Source organism: Pollicipes pollicipes, unplaced genomic scaffold (assembly GCF_011947565.3).
Source record: "Pollicipes pollicipes isolate AB1234 unplaced genomic scaffold, Ppol_2.1 Scaffold_3447;HRSCAF=4054_pilon_pilon_pilon, whole genome shotgun sequence".
Lineage (NCBI taxonomy): Eukaryota > Metazoa > Arthropoda > Thecostraca > Pollicipedomorpha > Pollicipedidae > Pollicipes > Pollicipes pollicipes.
The window spans coordinates 20,790,657-20,810,559 of NW_023596297.1; the positions used below are offsets into that span (position 1 = coordinate 20,790,657).

General features: G+C 51.7%; 2 protein-coding genes across 2 annotated transcripts; one reads left to right on the plus strand and one right to left on the minus strand.

Annotated features, from left to right (window-relative positions):
- The first annotated feature begins 356 nt into the window (after positions 1 to 356).
- On the plus strand, positions 357 to 806 carry LOC119092273 (golgin subfamily A member 6-like protein 22). Its single transcript, XM_037215244.1, has one exon. It carries the CDS (start codon positions 357 to 359, stop codon positions 804 to 806), a length of 450 nt encoding a protein of 149 aa, XP_037071139.1.
- A 13,476-nt stretch (positions 807 to 14,282) lies between these two features.
- On the minus strand, positions 14,283 to 18,764 carry LOC119092274 (zinc finger protein 668-like). The gene is made up of 5 exons (XM_037215245.1): positions 18,704 to 18,764; positions 16,580 to 16,855; positions 15,640 to 16,308; positions 14,595 to 14,762; positions 14,283 to 14,363 (listed from the first exon to the last, which is right to left on the minus strand). Exons 2-5 carry the CDS (start codon positions 16,829 to 16,831, stop codon positions 14,283 to 14,285), a joined length of 1,170 nt encoding a protein of 389 aa, XP_037071140.1. The 5' UTR covers positions 16,832 to 16,855; positions 18,704 to 18,764.
- Positions 18,765 to 19,903: the final 1,139 nt, after the last annotated feature.

Below are 19,903 nucleotides of genomic sequence, written 5' to 3' on the forward strand. Positions count from 1 at the left end.
TGAGAATAGCCCGATGTTATGGATAACCTGAAAACTTTCGACGTTCCATCCAAGGTCGTGACTCACCAATGTGGTTTACTTAATCAGCTTGGGGTTGAGCCTGCTGAGCACCGAACGTAACCCAAATCTGTCCCAAACCTGAAAACTACGAATATGACCCGCTTCATACTCGGGGTCCAGGTCAACTCTGCCCAGGGCGACCTGCCGCAAAGCTGAGGAGAGTCCTGGACCGAGTTGATGGGCCTTGCAGCCCCAGATATAGGAGGGCTGAGCAAGCAAACTGCAAGCAGCGGCGCGCTGCTTGCAGTTTCCGGCTTTCCTGAGCAGACCACGTACGGCCGCGGCGTAGCCCTCTCATGGCTAAGGTTGTGCAATACAGACAGCAGGAGCGCGACCTGCTCATGGCTGAGGTGAAATACAGACAGCACGAGTGCAGCCCGCTCACGTCTGAGAAGAAATACAGACAGCAGGAGCGCGGCACGCTCATGTCTGAGGTGAGATACAGACAGCAGGATCACGGCCCGCTCATGGCTGAGGTGAAATACAGACAGCAGGAGCGCGGCCCGCTCATGCCCGAGGTGAAATACAGGCAGCAGGAGCGCAGCCCGCTCATGGCTGAGGTGAAATACAGACAGCAGGAACGCGGCCCGCTCATGGCTGAGGTGAAATACAGGCAGCAGGAGCGCGGCCCGCTCATGTCTGAGGTGAAATACAGACAGCAGGAGCGCGGCCCGCTCGTGTCTGAGGTGAAATACAGACAGCAGGGGTGCAGCCTGCTCATGGCTGAGGTGAAATACAGACATTAGGAGCGCAGCCCGCTCATGGCTGAGACTATCAAACACAGAAAGGTCCATATGGCACTAGAGGCGCCCCGTTCAATTTCGAGATAACGGAGAACGCGTTCTTCAAGGATGGTGGGAGGCAGGGCGGACTGCAGATGGGAGACGGCCCCCGTCTCTGGACATGCTAACATCCACCTCATGACGCACGTGGTGTATAGCGACATAGGACTCGCGTTCGTCCCCTCCCTCTCCTCACCCTCAGGAGAGACGTCGATACAGCCCTGGTCACCTTACTAAGAGAGCCCATCTCGATAGCATGTATTCTAATAAGCGTTTGACATAAGACCGTTTGCCAATCGTTATACTGCGTTCCGAATTCCTATCATAGCTGACGCAGGGCTTGACAAATCACGAACGTTGCCTGTCGTCCATTCCGGAAAGTCAGAGAAATACCGAGTTTACCGTCCACGTGTTATGAATTATCGTAGTACTTCCACGAACGACCAAACTGCGAAGAGTGCGCCCATGGTGAATACAGATGATGACATATCTCAAACAAACAGCCCGCGTGGCACTGGCGAACCGCTCTAGATCAAACCCGTGGCGAGGCGTCGCCGGGAGACGAGCCCCCCTCCCCCCCCCCCACTCCTCTCCCGCCCGGCGCCCCGCTCCATCACCCGTCACCAGGCACACCAACACCCTCCCCGCCCCCGCTGCGCCGCGCGCCCCAACACATACCGGGCGGCGGCGCACCTGAGCCGGCCACCTACCGTCATGCTCCCACGCTGCCGGCGGCTTTCCCACGGTGCGGCGCGCGCACACGGCCGGGCGACGGGGCAGCACCGCTGAGTCACACGGCTGCGGGCGGCGCGTCCACCTCCGAGCGACACCGGCACCCGACTAACGAGCGGCGGAGGGCGCCGCGGCCGGCCGCCGCGCCAGCGGACGTCCGGGCTCTGCTGCTGCGGGAGCGGGGCACCGGAGCAGGGACTGGGGTACGACAGCGGGGGGTGAGGGACCGGGGTACAGCGGCTGGGGCGGAGCCAGGGGCGGCAGAATAAGAGGGTACTGGAGCAGCGGCTTGCGGGGCCGGTGCGCGGCAGCAGGGGATGAAGCGGCAGAGGCGCGGTAGCGGAGCATGCGTGGCAGAGGGTGTCTGTTGAGGCGGGGGGACGGAAGTGGAGCGAAGAGAGGAGTAACAACAGCCGCGGGACAGCGCCAGGAGCAGAGTAACAACAGCCGCTCACGGCTTGCCGCCCGGCCACTTCACTCGTCGGGTCGAAAGATGTTGACTTTCAGTTTCAGCTAACGGCGACTCAGCGATTGAATCGCAGCCATTCTGATCGCCATTCAGCCATGATCCAACCTATGCAGAGACTCGATGACAGCAGACATTCGTCTATATGCTTTATTTTGATTTCATGGATGACTCCTAACCTCTCAAAATTAGGCAAATGGCTCCAGCCAGCGACGTAAACAAACCTCGTAGAAGTTCCAATGCACACAGAAGGTGCCAATGCTTGCCACCTTACACTTTCGGCTGGTGCCTGGGTTTTCCGCCACAAGGCAAGCGTTTTTTTCTGGTCCAATCAACCAGCTACACGACTCTACGAGAGCGTGCGAAATGTCGTGGTAAATGAGCAGCAGCCTTAACTTGCAAAGTTATCCCTTTCGTCACAAGCTTAGCCAAGTGAGGTCACATCGTTGAAACGTCACGTTTTCAGGTCATGTCGCCATAGGCCACCATCCTGAAAAGCGTCCGCTGCCGCACTACCCATGTCGTTTTCTAATTCAATTAATGATGCTAAACAGTGTAATCACGCTACCGCCTCGGCCAATTTGTACGATTCGGCGCACGCAAACGCGTATCATGATTCCGGGTGGAGTAGGGTCTCTGACTACGCATCAACCTCACCGCTTTTTAACGAATCAGGAAGCTGTATGCGAAAGGAAATGCATGCGTGTATGCATGCATGAGTGTATGTATGTATGAGCGTGTATGTGTTTTTGTGTACGTGTGTATGTTTGCATGTATGCAGGCAGTTTTACCAGTATGCATTACATATTGTCGAAAAAGCGGTTTAGGACAATCGTCAAGGTAAATAAGACGAACAGCAAGGTGAAATTGGAAATAATCATGCGATAAACCACACAGCTTTGCTCACAACAGGATAAATCAAGCACCGATAGCGAAAGAAAAACTAGGAGACAGCTGATCTTGACTTATCCGGCACGCGCACTCCAGAAATAGTCCTCCGTGTTGTGCTCGTGCCTTGTTCGCGACGACTAGGCCAGATGGCGCCGGCTCGGTACTACAGGACGCGCCCGACCAGCTCCGTTGTAACCGCCGGCGAGCTCAGCTCGACAGCTCGGTTCTGGCTCGTCTCTGGCTCCTCTCACAGCCGAGACACCAGAACGTGAGCTGAGGACACTACCTGGTGCACGAGCTCGGCCTGTTTGTGCGCTGGGACGCCGCCCGCAGACCGTCGGACAAGTATTTTCAACGCGGGGCTGGTTCGATATATGAAAGGTGACTTCGTAGCCAGCCAGGTTGCCTTGTTTAACACAGTTTGTTTAAATGTCTGTCGTTGGTTTGCACACATACCGCCACAGTAAGCTGAGGTTAGCTAAATAGGGGAGACCTACGTTTGCATCAGCCAACCAGACACAGTTGGCGACACGGATCAGGACAAGGATCGACATGTTTTGAGATTGGAAACAACATTTTTGGGAGGTTTTCGGTATGATTTGTCTCAGTCAGATTCTCTCCCACCGTGGCCCCCAAATATTTCAGACAACTCGATGTCTCATTTGAGCCGCTCTGAGTCAGTCAGATGTCTGGCGATTAGCGCTGTGCCTCAGGTGTGCAAAGTAACTTAAGCCTTTTAATTGTTCAGCACCTTGATCGTTTTAGGATGTCACTGAAGCCAGCCGGAAGCTTATGCGTGACGCGTTGCTTTCTCACTATGCTTTGACTTTCCCGTGGTACAGCCGTTACAGAGGCTTTCTCAGTATGTTTTGACTGTCCCGTGGTACAGCTGTTGCAGAGCCCTGGCTGACCAGCATTACCTGCACGCAGTCTAGCTTATCAACAATGTGAATGCAAATGCAAACTGCGATTCTGATATCAAAGTCACTTTTAATTCAAATCAATCTCGAACAGTGGAGTTGCGGCCGCATTTAGATCTTATCGTCGAAGGCAATGCTGCGGTCTTCCAACAATATCCAACATTGTCACAATTGAAGTACCGCTGGCATATAATCTAAATGCCACTGGTATATAATTGACGCACCACTGGTACTTTATTTATCCGGTACTGGGGTGCAGGGCCCTCGGTGAATGGCCTTCGCCGCCCACTGAGCCAATCACAAACGTTCCTTTAATTGTCGTCAGGGATGTCAGTGTTAAAAATCAGTTGGAGGAACTGAGCTTATAATGCTGATCTAACTTGCCTTCAAATCCTGATTTCTCCCCGGGCTTCGGCCACTACGATTGCGTCCCTGATGTCGACTGAGAATAAAATGCATTTAGATGGTTTCAAAATTGTTTTATGTTGGAAAATGACCTCCCACTTGAAGGCGATGTCGCAATGATAATGATGATATTGATAGGGGTGCGGTTAGATACCTAGCATGCCACCAGTTCCGACACTTGCTGCATTTCATTGGACCAGTTTTCCCTTTTTGCACATATACATTGGGTGATGAGATGAACATTGAGCGGGTTCAGGTCAGCGTTGGGGGCTTAAGGCTCTTCCCCTCGAAAACATGGAAAGCAACAGGCCTGAATGACGTAATTAATACCAGCACATGTTCCACTTTTATGTCCGCAGGCCCGCAATGCGTGGGATAAAACAGCTCAAAAGTGGCGCTTCTACCTCATAATAGCTGGCAACGGCCCTTAGCAGCTAATGCCGTCGTCATGACGACGGCAGGCGCGACAACTGCAGTCGTCACGAACTAGGGCTTCAGTCTGGGGCTACCAAGGGAGGAAGAAGTGTATGCTCTAACAAAACGTTGACAGCTTGATTTGGTCTGAAAAATCATCAAAATTAATCTCCTCACTATGTATTGACAGTGCAGCTGTGGCACCACCCAGTGCTATCATTAGACGTAACTGATCCTGAAGTTTTACCAAAGCATGCTTTTAAAATATGCTCCAAAGGTGGACACACCCTTTAACCATCGAGGAGCAGATATTTTATCGGAGACCTTTGGACGTCGCGGGACACACTGATTGCTCAGGGCACGTTGCTGTCCTGAACGCTGCTCTGTTCGAGTACCAATGGTCCTTTTTTGCTCATTGCTTGTTTCGTTATCGTGATGTTTTTTGGCGTTCTCTCGTGACAATCAGATCGCCTGCGAGGTAATTTAGACTTTATTCCTCAATGACTCCTTTCCCTTCAATTGGGGGAAGGGATCCGGGATCTCTTCAATCGCTCAATATTGCTTCGTGCTCCAAGACAATTTCAAATCTATCGAATTTTTATGCCACCCAATCTCCTGCTACCTCCCGCTAAGAGCGTGCGCACACGTAAACTACCCGGGTCACATGACCTGTCCCCTCACCAAAGCCATGGCATGTATTGATATGCACGTGACCAAATGTTGGCCGTTTAATTTCCAGGCCCCCATGTGAAAATGGGAACATTGAGAGCGAGCGACATTGTTTTACGACCAGCAAGAAATTGCCCGCGTCTGCGGCGCGATGAACTCGGAGTTCAGCGAAAATGTTTGGATTGTGCCCATCACGAGCGTATCCAGGATTTCGTCAAGGGGACCACGCAGGATTGCGGGCCCCCAGAGTTTGGGACCCATCCAAAAACTACTCGTATTCCTGCCACTAAATCCTGAGATGAAAAGTACATGTAGATATACATAAGTCTATATAAGTATATATATATATATATATATATATATATATATATATATGTAAGTATATATGTATATAAAAGTATATATGTACATAAGTCTATATAAGTATATATGTATAAGTATATATACATAAGTATATACAAAAGCATGTATATGCTATGGTAAACACAGGAACCCATCTTACTGTGTGCAGCCCTAGAAAGCTGGGCGCGCTACGTATGCCCAAACATGGGGCTTGTTTGTTTTCTCCGCGTCATGGTAAATCCTGTCATTTTGAGCTACGCACTGAGGAAAAACGTTGCGCGATCAAGAGCGCCTGGGCAGGTTAAAGGAAAGAACCCCGATGGGAGTGAAGGGCCCTCTGCAAAGGAGACCAAAAAGAAAGAGTCCTGGTTCAAAGAGAAGAGCCGTTGGGCATCGCAGGGCTCGGTACCTTACCTTACATGAGCCCCAGTAAAACGCAATGCCCTTCAAACAAGTTGGAAGCATCCGACACCAATGTGAACGGTCCCTGGGTAACTGAGTATACCTTGGCATATGGGGCCCCGGAAAAGTATATAAAGCATTTCGGGCGAATGGGAAGAGTCGGGGGGGGGGGGGGGCAAACCTGATCGATCAAGAACGTCCAGGCATGTAAACAGATGGTGACCAGACAGCGGCGTAGGGCCTACAAGAAAATGTAAAGACATCAAGGGCAGCGCGGAAGGCTCCTTAACGATCCGATTGACCCGGCAAATGGACATATAGGGCCCGGACAACAGCGCAAGGCCTCTGAACGTCGTAATGAGCCCCCAAAATTCCCCCTACACCTCAGCCAGCGAGAAATGAACTTTGTCTGCTCATGGGCTCTTCACTTTTGCTTCCAACTACTTTTCGTCGTCTGTATCCAATGACGTCAATGGAGGGCTCTCCAAAGGATCGAGTGTGCCCGAGCTGGTTAACAGCTAGGGCCACGGACAAGAGCGTAGCGCCCTCCATTCAAATTATGGACTACCCAAAGCTTAATGCAAAGGGCCCTCCCCCTCTCCCGCCCCCCCCCCCCCCCCCCCCCCCACCGACGATCGGATGTGCCCGGGCAGGTTATCAGGTGGGCCACCGACAAGAGCGTAGGGCCCTCCGTTGAAATAAGAAGCACCCAAGACCCACTTTGGAGGGCCCTCGAAAGATCGAGTGTACGCGAGCAGGTCATCAGATGGCTCCCGACAAGAGCGTTGGGCCCTAAGCAAGTGATAAAGAACTGGAAGGGTCCTAGATCAACGTAGAGGGCCCACAAACCTATCGCGAGTGTGTCCGTGGGTTACCCGAGACCAACGCAAAGGGCCCCTGAGCAGCAGCGAATACCCTGGCGGATTAACATATGGAACCCCCGGCTATAGCATCCGCCTTTCGGACGAACGAGAAGGATCCGTGGAAGACCCTTGATTGACAAGAACACCCCGACACGATAGCAGTAAGGGCTCCAGCAACAGTCCTGGACCCTCCGAGCAAATGCAAAGAAAGTAAGTGCAGCGTGGAAGGCTTTTTAACTGTCGGATTGACCCTACAAGTCGGCATATGGGTTCCCCAGAAACCGCAAAGGGCTTCTGGACAGCGTAAATGAGCCTTGTAATATTCCAATCACGATCCTCTCAATCAGTGAAGAATAATGTTAATTTACTCGCGGACCCCTCACTTTTGCTTGTGACTGTTCTTGGACGTCTGGAAGCCCAAACATGTCCAAGTTTGCTGCGTTTTGTGTTTTAAAAAATGCATCTGTTCGGCCGGCTTTGGCGCCTTTGGAGCCCAGGACCTCTTCTTGGCCCAAGGGGGGAGGGCATGACCCCGTGCCCCCTTTAGATCCCCCCCCCCCGGTGTCCACCTCGCTTCCACTTTGAAATCCTGCGTACGTCCCTGCCTTCCTCACACGTTACATCTATAATTGCTGCGGTCACTGTCCATCCGTCTTCAGACTCTTCACTGCCATAACGGAAAGCGTGTGTGATTTACAATGCTCTTTAGAACCGAGGTGGTGATATTTCAGAATGAATGTAGTTTTCATAAGCGATACGGGTTCTTTTGCAACCGTTTGTGTGCGTCTTTTGTTCTCGGGGTGTTTGTTCGTGGCAGTGCATTTCCTGACACTTCACTTCACTGAGAAGGTAAGGATATTTAATATCACATGTCTTTGGGATTGAGTGCGAGACTAATGCATCGATGTGCGTTAGGCAACGATGACTAGGCAATTGCCGTGATTCTCACTGTTGGCTTGAGAACACCTTACCAAACACACTGGCTGTGGAAGACTACATTTGATCGGCTTGTAATGCTGCGGGAAAACCTCGTTTGGTCATAAAGATTGCATGCAAGTTTCTTTGAAATGATTCCACACAACGTGCAATGAAATGCGCCACGTGTTGCTGAACACAGTACGGCGCAGCGATCAGTGGAGGTGAAGGCGTGAGGCGTAAAGGTCAGAAGCGTGACTGTCCGGGTCGTGCCGGGCCACCGGAGCTGCAGAGCTTCCGGCGGCTCCTTGGACCGGATGTAAGCTCGGACAACAATCCCACTTGTGGCCAGGAGCCAGTTGTGCACCTTCGTCACCACGAAAGGCCCGCTACATGAGTACTGGCGTTAAATGTGGGTGCTTTACAGTTGGCTCGCAGGCAAAACGTCGAGTGGAAAAAGTAAAAGGAAACAGAATTGAACGCAGGTAGTCGAATGTAATAAAAGTTCAGTCGGAAAAAGTCCAACAAAAGCTGACAGGATAAAAATTGACATAAAGTCGGACTGGAAAAAGTAGAAGAAAATGTCGAAAGGGGTACGAGTCAGCAGCTTTAAATCAGAAAAGTCGAAGTGCATAAGTTCAAGGGCAAAAAGTCGACAGGGATGCAAGTCAAACTGGAAAACGCTCTAGAAGAATATAAGGAGACAGGAAAACAGTAAATCGAAAAAATACGAAGGGTTAAGTGTCGAAGAGGATGGAAGTGGACAGGAATCAATCGAACCGGCACAAAGCTAAAGATTGGAAATGGTAATTGTCAGATTGAAAACAATTCAAAGGGCAACAACTAAGCAGGAATAAAAGCAGACTGAAATAAAAAAAAATAACTAGCAGTTAGTCAAACTAATTTAAAACCAAGGAGTCTTCATAACTTGACACGTGGCATGAAAAGGGATGTCGCCTGTTGCATCCGGATGCCCCCTTGGATTCGATGGGTTTAACTACGTCGCATTACTGGACCGTCTTTTCCCGGCCCGCTCGCGCTCATCCGGCAAACGCTCCCAGCGGCAGCCGGCATGCACGTCTTCAAGACAAAACCATACGCAACCCGCCCTGCAGTCAGAAACATTTGAGAACTTTGTGCGATCTCGGATCGTTCAATATAGGCATTTAAAAGAGCCATAAGTTTGGAACCTTTTGGTGCTCTTCTGTTTCAGCAGAATGCTTCCACACAACCTCAGAATATTGGTTGCCTTGCGAAGTGCATCAGCTCATTGCTGAAGAAGCATGACTGTAAGAAGCAGGGATCCATCTGGTCCACCACTGTTGGTCCTTATTCCACAGTTTCTTGGCAGTATTTCCCACTTCCCCATTCACGGATGAAATAAAATGAAGTCAGCTTGAGGCACTTGCAAATGCGCATCATCTTGAAGGGGGGGGGGGGCAGAGGCTTAACACAGCTATTAAAAGCAGCTATTCACCACTGAAGTCCAGGTAACAGACCTGTCATCCTGACGTACAAATATGGCGGCTGTGCCTGCGCACGCTGGGCGTGAGGTAGGACTCAGAGGCCCAGTGGCATTCTCAAAAATGTGTTGTTGAGTCCGGGACCTCGTGTTCCTGGCTCAGAGGCTGCATCATTGCTGAATGAAGAAATCGCCCCGCTCTCCGTCAAGACGCCTCCTGTATATCGTTATTGGTCAAATAGGTCTCAAAGAAATTGAACAAGTTATTTTGCCCTTCTTTAAAGTAGCCTGAGCATCATGACAATTTTCGATAGATGCCTTTTCAGAAAACGTCTCCCGGATCTTTTTAGGGGTGAAGCTAACAGGCTGCTAATCTGCTAAGAGTACCCTGTCAGCCTCTATCCATGCTCCCGGCAGTTCCCCTCAGGTCATTTCTTGTCTGTCAGTCGCTAGTGGAAGAGACGCTCACGGCAGGAGATGACACTATTATACAAGTAAGCAAAGTAGTTCTGATGTTTTTGAAGGAACCAGTGAGGACCTGAAACCCGTATTTTGATTTACGACAGGACCAGAGAGGACCAGAAATCGAAGTGCGGCGTTTGCAAAACAACCAGTGGGATCCAGGAACCACGGGTGGTGCAGCACGGGGAGGAGGGCAGAGCCCAGAGGGGGTAGTTATCCCCTGTCGGCAGGCAGGTGGCAAGAGAATGTTGTTGCCTCTCCCCCCCCCAAGCTATTTAACATGAACGATTGTTTGCATGACAATTCCGGACTTGGTACTGTTCGGAACTGCTGGATCCCTGCGCATAGTACAGGCTGAATCCTGGTCCTTTCCAAATTTCTTGACTTGCCGTCAAACTTGGTCCTGATTTTCACCACTTTTTCAGCACCATTCAATGTTAAATCCTGATTATTGATGGATCTCTGGTTTGATACCAAAAATGTTCCAAGGTTCTTCCGGAACCTCGAGACCAGGCGTTGCAGTCTCCATAGGCCGCGCAGCGTCGCGTCCACGAGTAACACTAGCCTGTGGCTAGCGGATGGACGATAATGATGACACATTCATAAGAAGAACATTTAACTCATAAGGACATCAGATCGTACATTTAGATGACAGTGTGGGGCATATTTCATCTGTGCTATTTTTTAGATTGACGAGAAGCACGGAGGTAGTGCTGAAATATGGTGGTGGACTGGAAGAGTAAAGATAGAATCTGTATTTTTCGTGCTGATGTAACTATCAATCTGTTCCGAGTACACACTCAAAGACGTGAAAAAGATTCACCCGGTCTTATCTGTAACGGTACGAATTAATTGAAAAGATATTCAGAACCATTTTATGACGGTCGTCCTCGCGCACGGTGCCCGCCGCTTGGCGTTGCTTTCGGCGGCCAACGCCGCTCGGTTTTACGAAAACAGCAACCCAGGCCATCGCCGTCCTTGCTCCTGGGATTGCGGGCGCACAGACTCAAGCCTTTAATGCCGTAATTTGTTTCACTTGTTGATTCTGCAAAGTAATGCAACTTCTCAAACAAACATGAGATGGCCTTGTTCATTCTTTTCATCACTTCGACCCGCTCAGTTTAACGCTAATGAGACCCCTTATTTCCAGGTGGAGCCCCTTGAGTAGAACACTAGGAGCCTATTATTGCTCCCGGTTAAGGGCAGAAGGGTCAGTCCGTCCCAACGCGGGTTGTCTTCCGGCTGCCATTCTGGTGACAAGGGGCGGAATCCCCTGGCCGATCCGGAGACCCCTAGAGGGAACATCATAGCATGTTGGTTTCCTCCCTGACGCAGAAGGCCTTCTGACTTGCGCAGTTGACCCTGGATCAACGCAGGAACCTTCATTGACGCAACAACATTCCTGATCGCCGCAGGTGGTCCAATTAAAGACGCATAGACTCCAATTGGGCCTAACGAGCCATGCTGGAGCTGAGTTAGAGAGTCCACCGTTTGGTAATGGGGCCATGACTGACACAGGGCCCTTTTTCCATTGTCTTAATTTGAGCACCCAACATAAGTTCTCGTTTTTCCTTTCATTGTCCGAGGACCCCGTTGATACAAGGGTTCCAGCCATCGTAAATTGGGGGACCGCCCATGTCCCTGCTTGGGAATTGGGCCCCCATATCTCAGACCGACAAGGAGCCGACTGTTCGGTGTTGGTGGTCTCTAGCCGAAACAGATGACCGCTCTGTCTCAGGGATCCCAATCAGTATAAGAGGCCCTCTAACTGACGTTTGAGATCACAGCCCAGCGGCAAGGGGTCTTAATGTGACCTACAGGCAACCTTTTGTGCCCTTCAGCCCTCCAATCGAGCCCTTTATCTTTGGTCTTAAGAGACCTTTTGGCCCCCTTCCGGCCCCCTCAATACCTCTCCTGGCCGACACGAGGCCACTTGCCGCCATGGGACCCTTCTTAAGGCCCCTGAACGACACATGAGCCCCTCATTGTGCCAGGCACCCCGAAAATTACAAATCGCAGACCCGGCCCCGTTCCTACTTGGGAAATGGGTCTCAAGGGCTCAGATGGACTCGGGGGGGGGGGGGGGAGGAGGGATCCAAGTCCAATCGGGCCCTTGATCTTTGTTCCCAAGGTGCCCTTCGGCCCATCTTCGGACCTCCTCAAACAAAGCCCGTGACCGACTGGGAGCCACTAGCTGATACATGATCTCCCGTTACGCACTGTTGGCCCCTGACCCGCACAGGGTCCCCGACCACCACTTCAGTGACCCAGACTAATGCAAGTCGTGGCCCCGGCCTTCCTTCTGCTTGGGAAAGGAGCCCAAGGGATCAGACTGACAGGGAGCCAACTGTTCGGCGTTCGTGTTCTCTGGCCGACTTAGACACCGCATTGCCTCAGGAGTCCTCGCCTTTCTGTGACCCACAGCCAGTCCTTCGGGCTGGCTGTGGGTCCTGGTTACAGGGCTTTCTATACCCTCCAACCGGGTCTTTGACAGTCCGTTCCGTTGGGCCGCCCCGCGCCCCCCTTCTGGTCTCGTCGAATGCCTCCTTGGTCGGCTAGGGCCCCTTTCGAGCACAGAACCCCCCTGTTAGGCACTCTGGGCCCCGACAGATACAGAGGCCTGGCCAGTGAAAATCGCTGGCCCCGAGTTTTGTAGCTGATTGGGAAGTGAACCCTCAGGTCCATACCGTATCGGGAGCACATTTTGTGCACACTTGGAACACCCAGTTTATAAACTTTAAACAAAGTGTAGCAAAGAGAAGATACCATACCACCATTAATACCATAGTACCAGTGTAGCAAAAAGAAGATACCATAGTACTGAACGTTCAGCGTTCTCTGCGCAGCCGTCCCGTGGCCGTCTTGTGGAAAAACCGTAGCATACCCTCAGAAACGTGCTGGATAGTAGGTGGGCGAGCACTCAAGGTATCCCCTGGCGTCATTACCAATCAAAACTGCTTTCAGGTGTGCGTATCATAGCAACTTCCAAGTGCGGAATGATAGAAAAACTTCACGACATTACTAAGATCTAGAAGGGGAAACGTCGTTACAATGTACGGCTAGACCGACTTAAAGAGCATTTAAGCGTTCAAGCATTTAAGCATTTAACGGGTAAACGTGGGCAACAATGCTCCGTTCCCGCAGCCCATTCTTTGATGGATGGTGCAGTAGCAACACATTGAGCTTTTCCAGCCAAACCAGATGCTACGTAACCAGGGGAACTGCATTTTTCGTTTCCCATGCATCATACTCATCGGGTCGGTCGTACGCTTCCCAATGGCAGAAACTGACCATCACCGTCAAAACTTCCTCTCAACGACTGAAGCACTCGATTACTTCTTCCCTTACTTTAACTAATGCACCAATCGCCCGGGACGAAACTCTTAACCATGCGTGATTGGAGCTTCCGTGTGGCCGATTGCAGGAATCAAAATAAATAAGATGACCAACACCGCACGGTCAAAATCTATGCCTTGTGTACGGAACTGCACGAGCCGCCGCAAACCGCAGTATGCCTGATGATGTTGGTTTGCGTTTAAGAGGAGTCGACTTGCTCTGTTCTAGCATCACGATCAACCTAAGGCTGACGCCACAAGCAGCTGCGTCACCTGACGGGGTCACAGGATAGTCTCTCACCCCGCCTCCGTCCGGCGCAGGGTTCTTTAACACAACCAAAACAATGCATTTGCATCAGGAACTGGTCAAGCGAAAAATTCGTTGGCTTCCCATAGGGTTAAGTTGACAAATTAACACCAGTTTTACAAGTCACCGATACAAACATCGTTCGTAAAGCTCGCCCTGCCGCACACCTGTCAGAAACCGCTCCGCTGTACCCACGGACCGTGATTAATTCTGACGTTGACGCAGCTGAAATGTTCCCGGCTCATGCGAGTACACAGCGAGATTCGCGAATTATGGGATCTGTCTTCCCGGGAGTCTCTTCTGACCTTTCGTGTCCTTGCCCACTGGCCTCTCTACCACAGATTCTTTCCGTTAAGAACTCCAAACTCAAACAAGACGAACACGAACTAGCATGAGCTTTTAATGTTTCCAGGCCCACGTAAGGCGAGGTACATACGGTGTATATGCATGGCTTATGTTTGTTGACCATGCTGGACATGGAAACACTGAGTATGAACATTCTCCGAGCTACACCACGCATTCACTATCACAGCGTCAGAGTGATACGCAAATCAATTACCATTCCACCTTCCAGATACCTCTTGCAACAAAAAATTACCCCATCCGTATTCTGGACACGCACTTTGTCACGCCTGGCAGTCGGGGCGGCACGCTGAACACAGCGCAGCACAGCCCCCATTACGATGCCACCCCTACCGCCAGCAGGCCACCAGGGTCCTGGGCTAACATCAATCACCTGAGCGTGGCGCGCACGGGCGCGCGCCACTGCACGCAGCCACCACATCCGCAAGCGCGCCTCCTTCTGCCGCCGGCCGCGCCACACCCCACACCGCCGTCCGGCCGAGACGAGCGCGGCTACGGCACAGGGCCATCGCCGCCGGCGCTGGGCGGCGGCGCCGGCGCGCCGATGATGCCGTTCACCAGGTGGCAGTCCTCCTGGCCGGCCGGGATGCTGATGCCGCCGCGGTCCTCCGCCGGCGCATCCGGCGCGATCGTGAACACGTACTCGTGGCGCACGGGTGGCGCGGCCGCCGGCGGCGGCGCCGGTTCCGCCGGCTGGTCGCCGAAGCCGGCCAGCGCGTCCGACGAGGCACCGTCGCCGGCGGCGGCCGGGTCGTCCTCGTCGTCGTCGCTGGCGGCGATCAGGCCCTTCTGGTGGTCGCTCACGTGCAGGCCGTAGGTGATCTCGTTGACGGTGCAGAAGTTGCAGAGGTGGCAGCGGAATACGCCTCTGCCGCCGTGCCGGTTGATCACGTGCGACTTGATGGCCGACGACTGGATGCACTGGTAGTCGCAGTGCGGGCACCGGTACGGCCGGACGCCGCTGTGGCGCATCTGCAGAGAAAGGCAGCTCAGCACGCGACACACCACAGCGGCGCACTCACACACAGCCAGACCGGACAGATAGAGAATACTGCCGACTTCTTGACCGCGGTTCCGCTACCCACGTCATCGCAGGCACGTAATGGCTCACGCCGGTCGATTCAGATCAGCCTCTGGATGCATCCGCAATCAGGTATGAAGATGCGCACAGCATGTTCACGTGACTTTAGGCATGAATGAGGTAATCCGGCTAAGCGACCGTCCATGAGCCATGTTGTGCATTTTGACAAATATTCAGCTATCTTTGACTCATCCGCCTTTTTAATGATCTTCACCCATGGTTATGCTCAGGATACCCCGGAATGAAAACCCTGTCCCTGGTTACGTTACGTGAAGCGTAACGTCACGAAAAGTGACAATCCGTTTGGTCCCTAAATGAGCTAGAGGTGTGAAACACGTAGAAGGAGTGTTGCTTGCCATGAGATGAAGCCAACGGAATACTCTTTTAAGGTTTTAAAAATGTTTTCTTTTTGAATGGCATGCTTTGCAGCCACGCCTGAGATTAGTGTTACAATGTTCAATCCATCCTTGTTACTGATTCGATTGCGCTCCATGGAAAAACCTCACAGTCCATGCGTAAGGTAATTCACTGGGCGGCTCCATTAAGCCGTCACAACCATTACCAGATGTAGATTTAGATCATGAAATCATATAAGTAACCTGATAACAGATTCATTACAGTGCAATGCTTAATTCCGACAAGCACAGCTTACTTCAAGTTCACACACCGAGCTTTCCGCACTTCTTTGCAAGCCAAGCACCGCTCTGAACGCTCATAAAACTGTCACATGAACGGAGCGCCGTCCACGAGCCCGGCGGTCGGGTTCACCTTATGCCGACGGAAGCTGCTGGGGTCTCGCGTCTTGTAGTCGCAGGTCGGCTCCGGACACACGAACGGCGTCTCGCCGCTGTGCCCGCGCATGTGCAGCTGCAGCAGCGCCTTGGTGGCCGACGTGTGGCTGCAGACGCGGCAGCAGAAGCTGCGCACCTTGTCGTGCAGGATGCGCTGGTGGATCTTGAGCGTCTTCACCGAGGAAAACATCTTGGAGCAGGTGGGGCAGACGTGCGGCCTGAACCACTTGGGCACGGCTAGCCGCGAGCCGTCCGAGTGCACCACGCGGTGGTTCAGCAGCTGCGACATCTGGCGGAAGCCCTTGTTGCACTCGGTGCAGACGAAGCGGCGCTCGCTGACGTGCAGCAGCCGGTGGTTCTCCAGGTTGCTGAAGAGCGCGCTCTTGAAGTGACACTTGTCGCAGGCGTACAGGTCCAGGTCGACGCCGTGCTGCCGCCACATGTGGGTCATCACGCGCACCCAGCTGCCAGTGGCGAACTCGGCGCACTGGCAGCACTTGAACGACTTGACGTCCTCGTGGCACTTCTCGTGCACGCTGCGGTACTGCTCGCAGGTGAAGCGCAGCGAACACTTGTCGACACGGCACTGGAACCGCTTGTCGTGGCGCAGCTTCTGCGGCGGCCGGCGCTCGCGCTTCTTCTTGGGCTCGGGTGCGCCGGCCGCCGGCGCCCGGTCGGCGGCTGCCGGCCGCTGCCGCGCCAAGGTGCTGCCGTCGCATGTGCAGCTTGCACTCCCGCAGTGTCTCTGACACGTGGCCGCACTCGCTGCACAGGAAGACCTGCTTGTCGTCGCTCTGCAGCGGCCGGTCCAGCAGCGCCGGCTGCGGCGGCTGTTGTGGCTGCGGCGGCGGTGGCGGCGGCGGCGGCGGCGGTGCCGGCTGCTGCTGCTGCGGCGGCGGCGTCAGCGGCGACGGCGCTGGCTCGTCCGCCTGGCAGTGGCGCAGCTCGATGTGGTCGGTGATGGCCGCGTGCGAGCTCTGCAGCGATTGGCAGATGCGGCAGCGGAACGCCGTCACTTGGTCGTACAACAGCTCCAGTGGTACAGAGAAGTCTAGCTGCAGCTGGCTGGGGTCCTGCAGCAGGGCCAGCTCGGGGTCGGCACCGCCCGCCGCCTCCAGCGTGGAGCCGGCGCCGGCGCCGTCCAGAGCCTCGGTTAGCCAGCTCTCCATGGTGGCCGTGTCAACGCTGGGTTACTGAAAGTGACAGAATGGAACACACTGTTAAGAATGGCAGTTACCTGTGCTTGATCCCCATGTAGTCATCTAAACAGGTGGCACCTATGGAGATCTTGGTGAAGAAAATGTAAGCCCACAGGACAATTTTATATGATTAACTGCTGATAACAGCATTAACTCTGCAAAAATATATTACAGACAGCCACATCGCTGAGTTCAAACCAGTTGCCAGAATTGGGATGCCTGCTAACAGTCCGAGTCAATCGCCGTCACAGAGCAATGTGAGTTGATCAGAATTAATCTGCTGGAATGGAGTCAACCAGAAGTCTTCCCTCAGTCAATTATAAAAAGCAAAATGTCTGAACAGATCTAAACAGAATGGTCATAGTTGTATAACCAATTGAATCCCTTGCATACACACATTTCCCCTAGCTGCAGCACATAACTTTTCCAGCATGCATGCTATGTGCAAAAATGGGAATTGTCTGACAGCAAGGTGACAATGGTGACAGGGCAGATACGACCTCACATTTATTATGTTTGCAATCAGCTTGCGGTTGAATGTCATATAACGTTAGCACCCAAATCTATACCAAAATTTGTGTTATGCACCATAGGCACTCTGTGCAAGCCCATGATGACAGCATCTCATAAAATATAGAACAATTTTATCTTGACTCCATTCATCATCTATCAGCCCTCTGCATGCACAAGTTAGATGGCCAACATAACCTATGGATGATAGGAAAGGTGACCAGACCTCAAGACCAGCCCACTGCACTGAAACTTCCCACTTATTTGTGTCTTGCACTCTGAACAGTGGGACATAACAGCCTACCCTGCATTGTATCTGGTACTCATAAGTGTAGTCTGCTCCAATAATATCACAGCATCCAATGGCAGACTCAAAAGTGTTTACAAACCTTCAAATATATTCCTCAGTCCAAGCCATAGAAATCCCCATTGATAAGGTGCAATAAACAAGTTCTGAGCCTTTCAAAGTATCAAAGTATCAATCCACGGACAGTGAAGCTAAGCATGTACATTATTTGGCTAGGCATGTACATAGTTTGGCCAGACATGTACATACTTATGTTTGCACATGATTGGAGCTTGACAACAGCCAGTACACAAAGCCCACCCTGCAAGAGGCCTATCTACTACATTGAATGCCTACACAACATGCATCAATGCACTGATCTTCAGGTAGGCCAAATCATGGCAGACATCACATGTTTTTTGTGCAGAAATGCTACCAAAATATTTTTACCCAAAATTCCCTTTGATCAGAGTATCAGAATTTCTAGAAACATTTCCTCTCCATGATAACCTCTGACATAAGTGCTAACTGTGTGCCAAACTTCCAAAGCTTCAATTTACAGCATGTTTTATGTGCTTCAACTGTTGCTAACATGCTGCTGACATGGAGGACATCATTTTCAAGGGATTTGAAGGCTGAAAAGCAATGTGGGGCTGCTAGGAGCAATGCATTTTAGATGCCAGGATTCATAACAGGAACACCCACTGCATGAGAAGGGATATTGTCAAAAAAACTGTACATAGCTTATATCAGACCACACCTAGAACATTGTGTATGGCTTGGTTCCCCACACTTCCAAAAAGATAAGGATATGCTGGAAAGAGTACAGCGGAACACAACGATAATGATATATGGGATTAACAATTCAAAGTGTAAGGATATCAAACACCTTTGCTATAGGGTACGTCTTTACAGCTGGATCAAAGCATTCTACTGTCCAGCATAAGCCCAACTTTCCCGCTTCCATCCCTTCCAACCCCTATTGACGGGTAGCATACTATTTTATCCATTCAGCGATCTAAGGCAACAAACAAAACCAGGCTTACCCCACGTGTAAGCGACAACAAATATTACAACTTCCTTTCAATCCCAGTCAGCCCATTACCATCCCCTGCCTACGCACAGGGGCCAAAACAACCTACGCCGGCACGGGCAATTAACAAGATGAATGAATGCCACCTGCGCGTCAGTTTACCACGCACAATTTGGAGGTGGACGATCGTGATTAATATTTCTATTTGGGGGTGGGTGGAATGACCATCTGTCAGCAAACCATGCCAAAGGCACTGACTTGCTATTTGGGAGAAGCAGGAAGAACTGTGCCCATAAAAAGCCAGTAGTCTCCTGTGGAGCAAGTAATTGCTTACCTTACTTGCTTTCAATACACGATAGTTGTTGTTAGCGATTTCAACCTTACCTTGCAACATTGTTAGCAACTTACCTGCGTTAACAACTGCAACAAAGTAGCAGTTGTTAACGCAGGTGCGTTAACAACTGCGCGTACACTGCCGGTGCGTCACGCTGCCTGCACCCGGTGCGCAGGCTCAAACAATTTTATGGCATTTGTTTCACTAGTCGCCTCTACCAAAATAACGAACGTTCTCAAGGAAACATGGGATGGCCTTGTGCGTTTTGAACTCATTTCGACCCACTTGACTCCAGCTAGTCTTTTATGCCCCTATACCCTCCAATTGGCCCATTGATCGTCGGACTCGGTGGGCCATATAGGCTCTTCCGGCGTCCTCGAACACTGCCTCTGGCCGACTGGGGGCCCCTTGGCAACCCTGTTAGGCGCTGTCGGACCCCGAGCAATGTAAATCGCTGGCTCCGGCTTTGTCCGTACTTGGGAAATGGCCCCTTATGCGTAGGCGTAGAAACGTTTCAAAAAGAGGGGGGAAGGCTTAGGGTATGCTTCAGGAACTTTTTCTGTGAAGCAAGCCCGTTGACCGAGGGGACAGAGACGGAGACTATTGTCCGCTCTGAATTCACATAAGATTTTTAAAACATTTAAATGTCATTGCTGGCTAGATGTACACCTACAGCCGTTTCTCACTGGTGCGCAATCTTGACTATTCGACTCATCTATGCCATTTGGCAAAGAAGGCTACCCAGCTGCCCACGATTATTCGTCCATTTCAACATTATTTCCCAGGGGACCCGAAATACCACGAGCGTGTAGGCATTTTGAGTCATTGAGGAAGCATCCTACCTCCACAGAGTAGATACCAAAATACGACCTCGACATA

Bases quoted from the DNA above. Each gene is read 5' to 3' on its own strand.
- LOC119092273 (XM_037215244.1), top strand. From the start codon at position 357: ATGGCTAAGGTTGTGCAATACAGACAGCAGGAGCGCGACCTGCTCATG.
- LOC119092274 (XM_037215245.1), bottom strand. From the start codon at position 16,831: ATGGAGAGCTGGCTAACCGAGGCTCTGGACGGCGCCGGCGCCGGCTCC. The intron at 16,309-16,579 runs GCGCCGTCGCCG...GGCGCACCCGAG, and splicing joins ACTGCCAGGCGGACGAGCCA to CCCAAGAAGAAGCGCGAGCG. The intron at 14,763-15,639 runs GTGAACCCGACC...CTTTCTCTGCAG, and splicing joins GCAGCTTCCGTCGGCATAAG to ATGCGCCACAGCGGCGTCCG.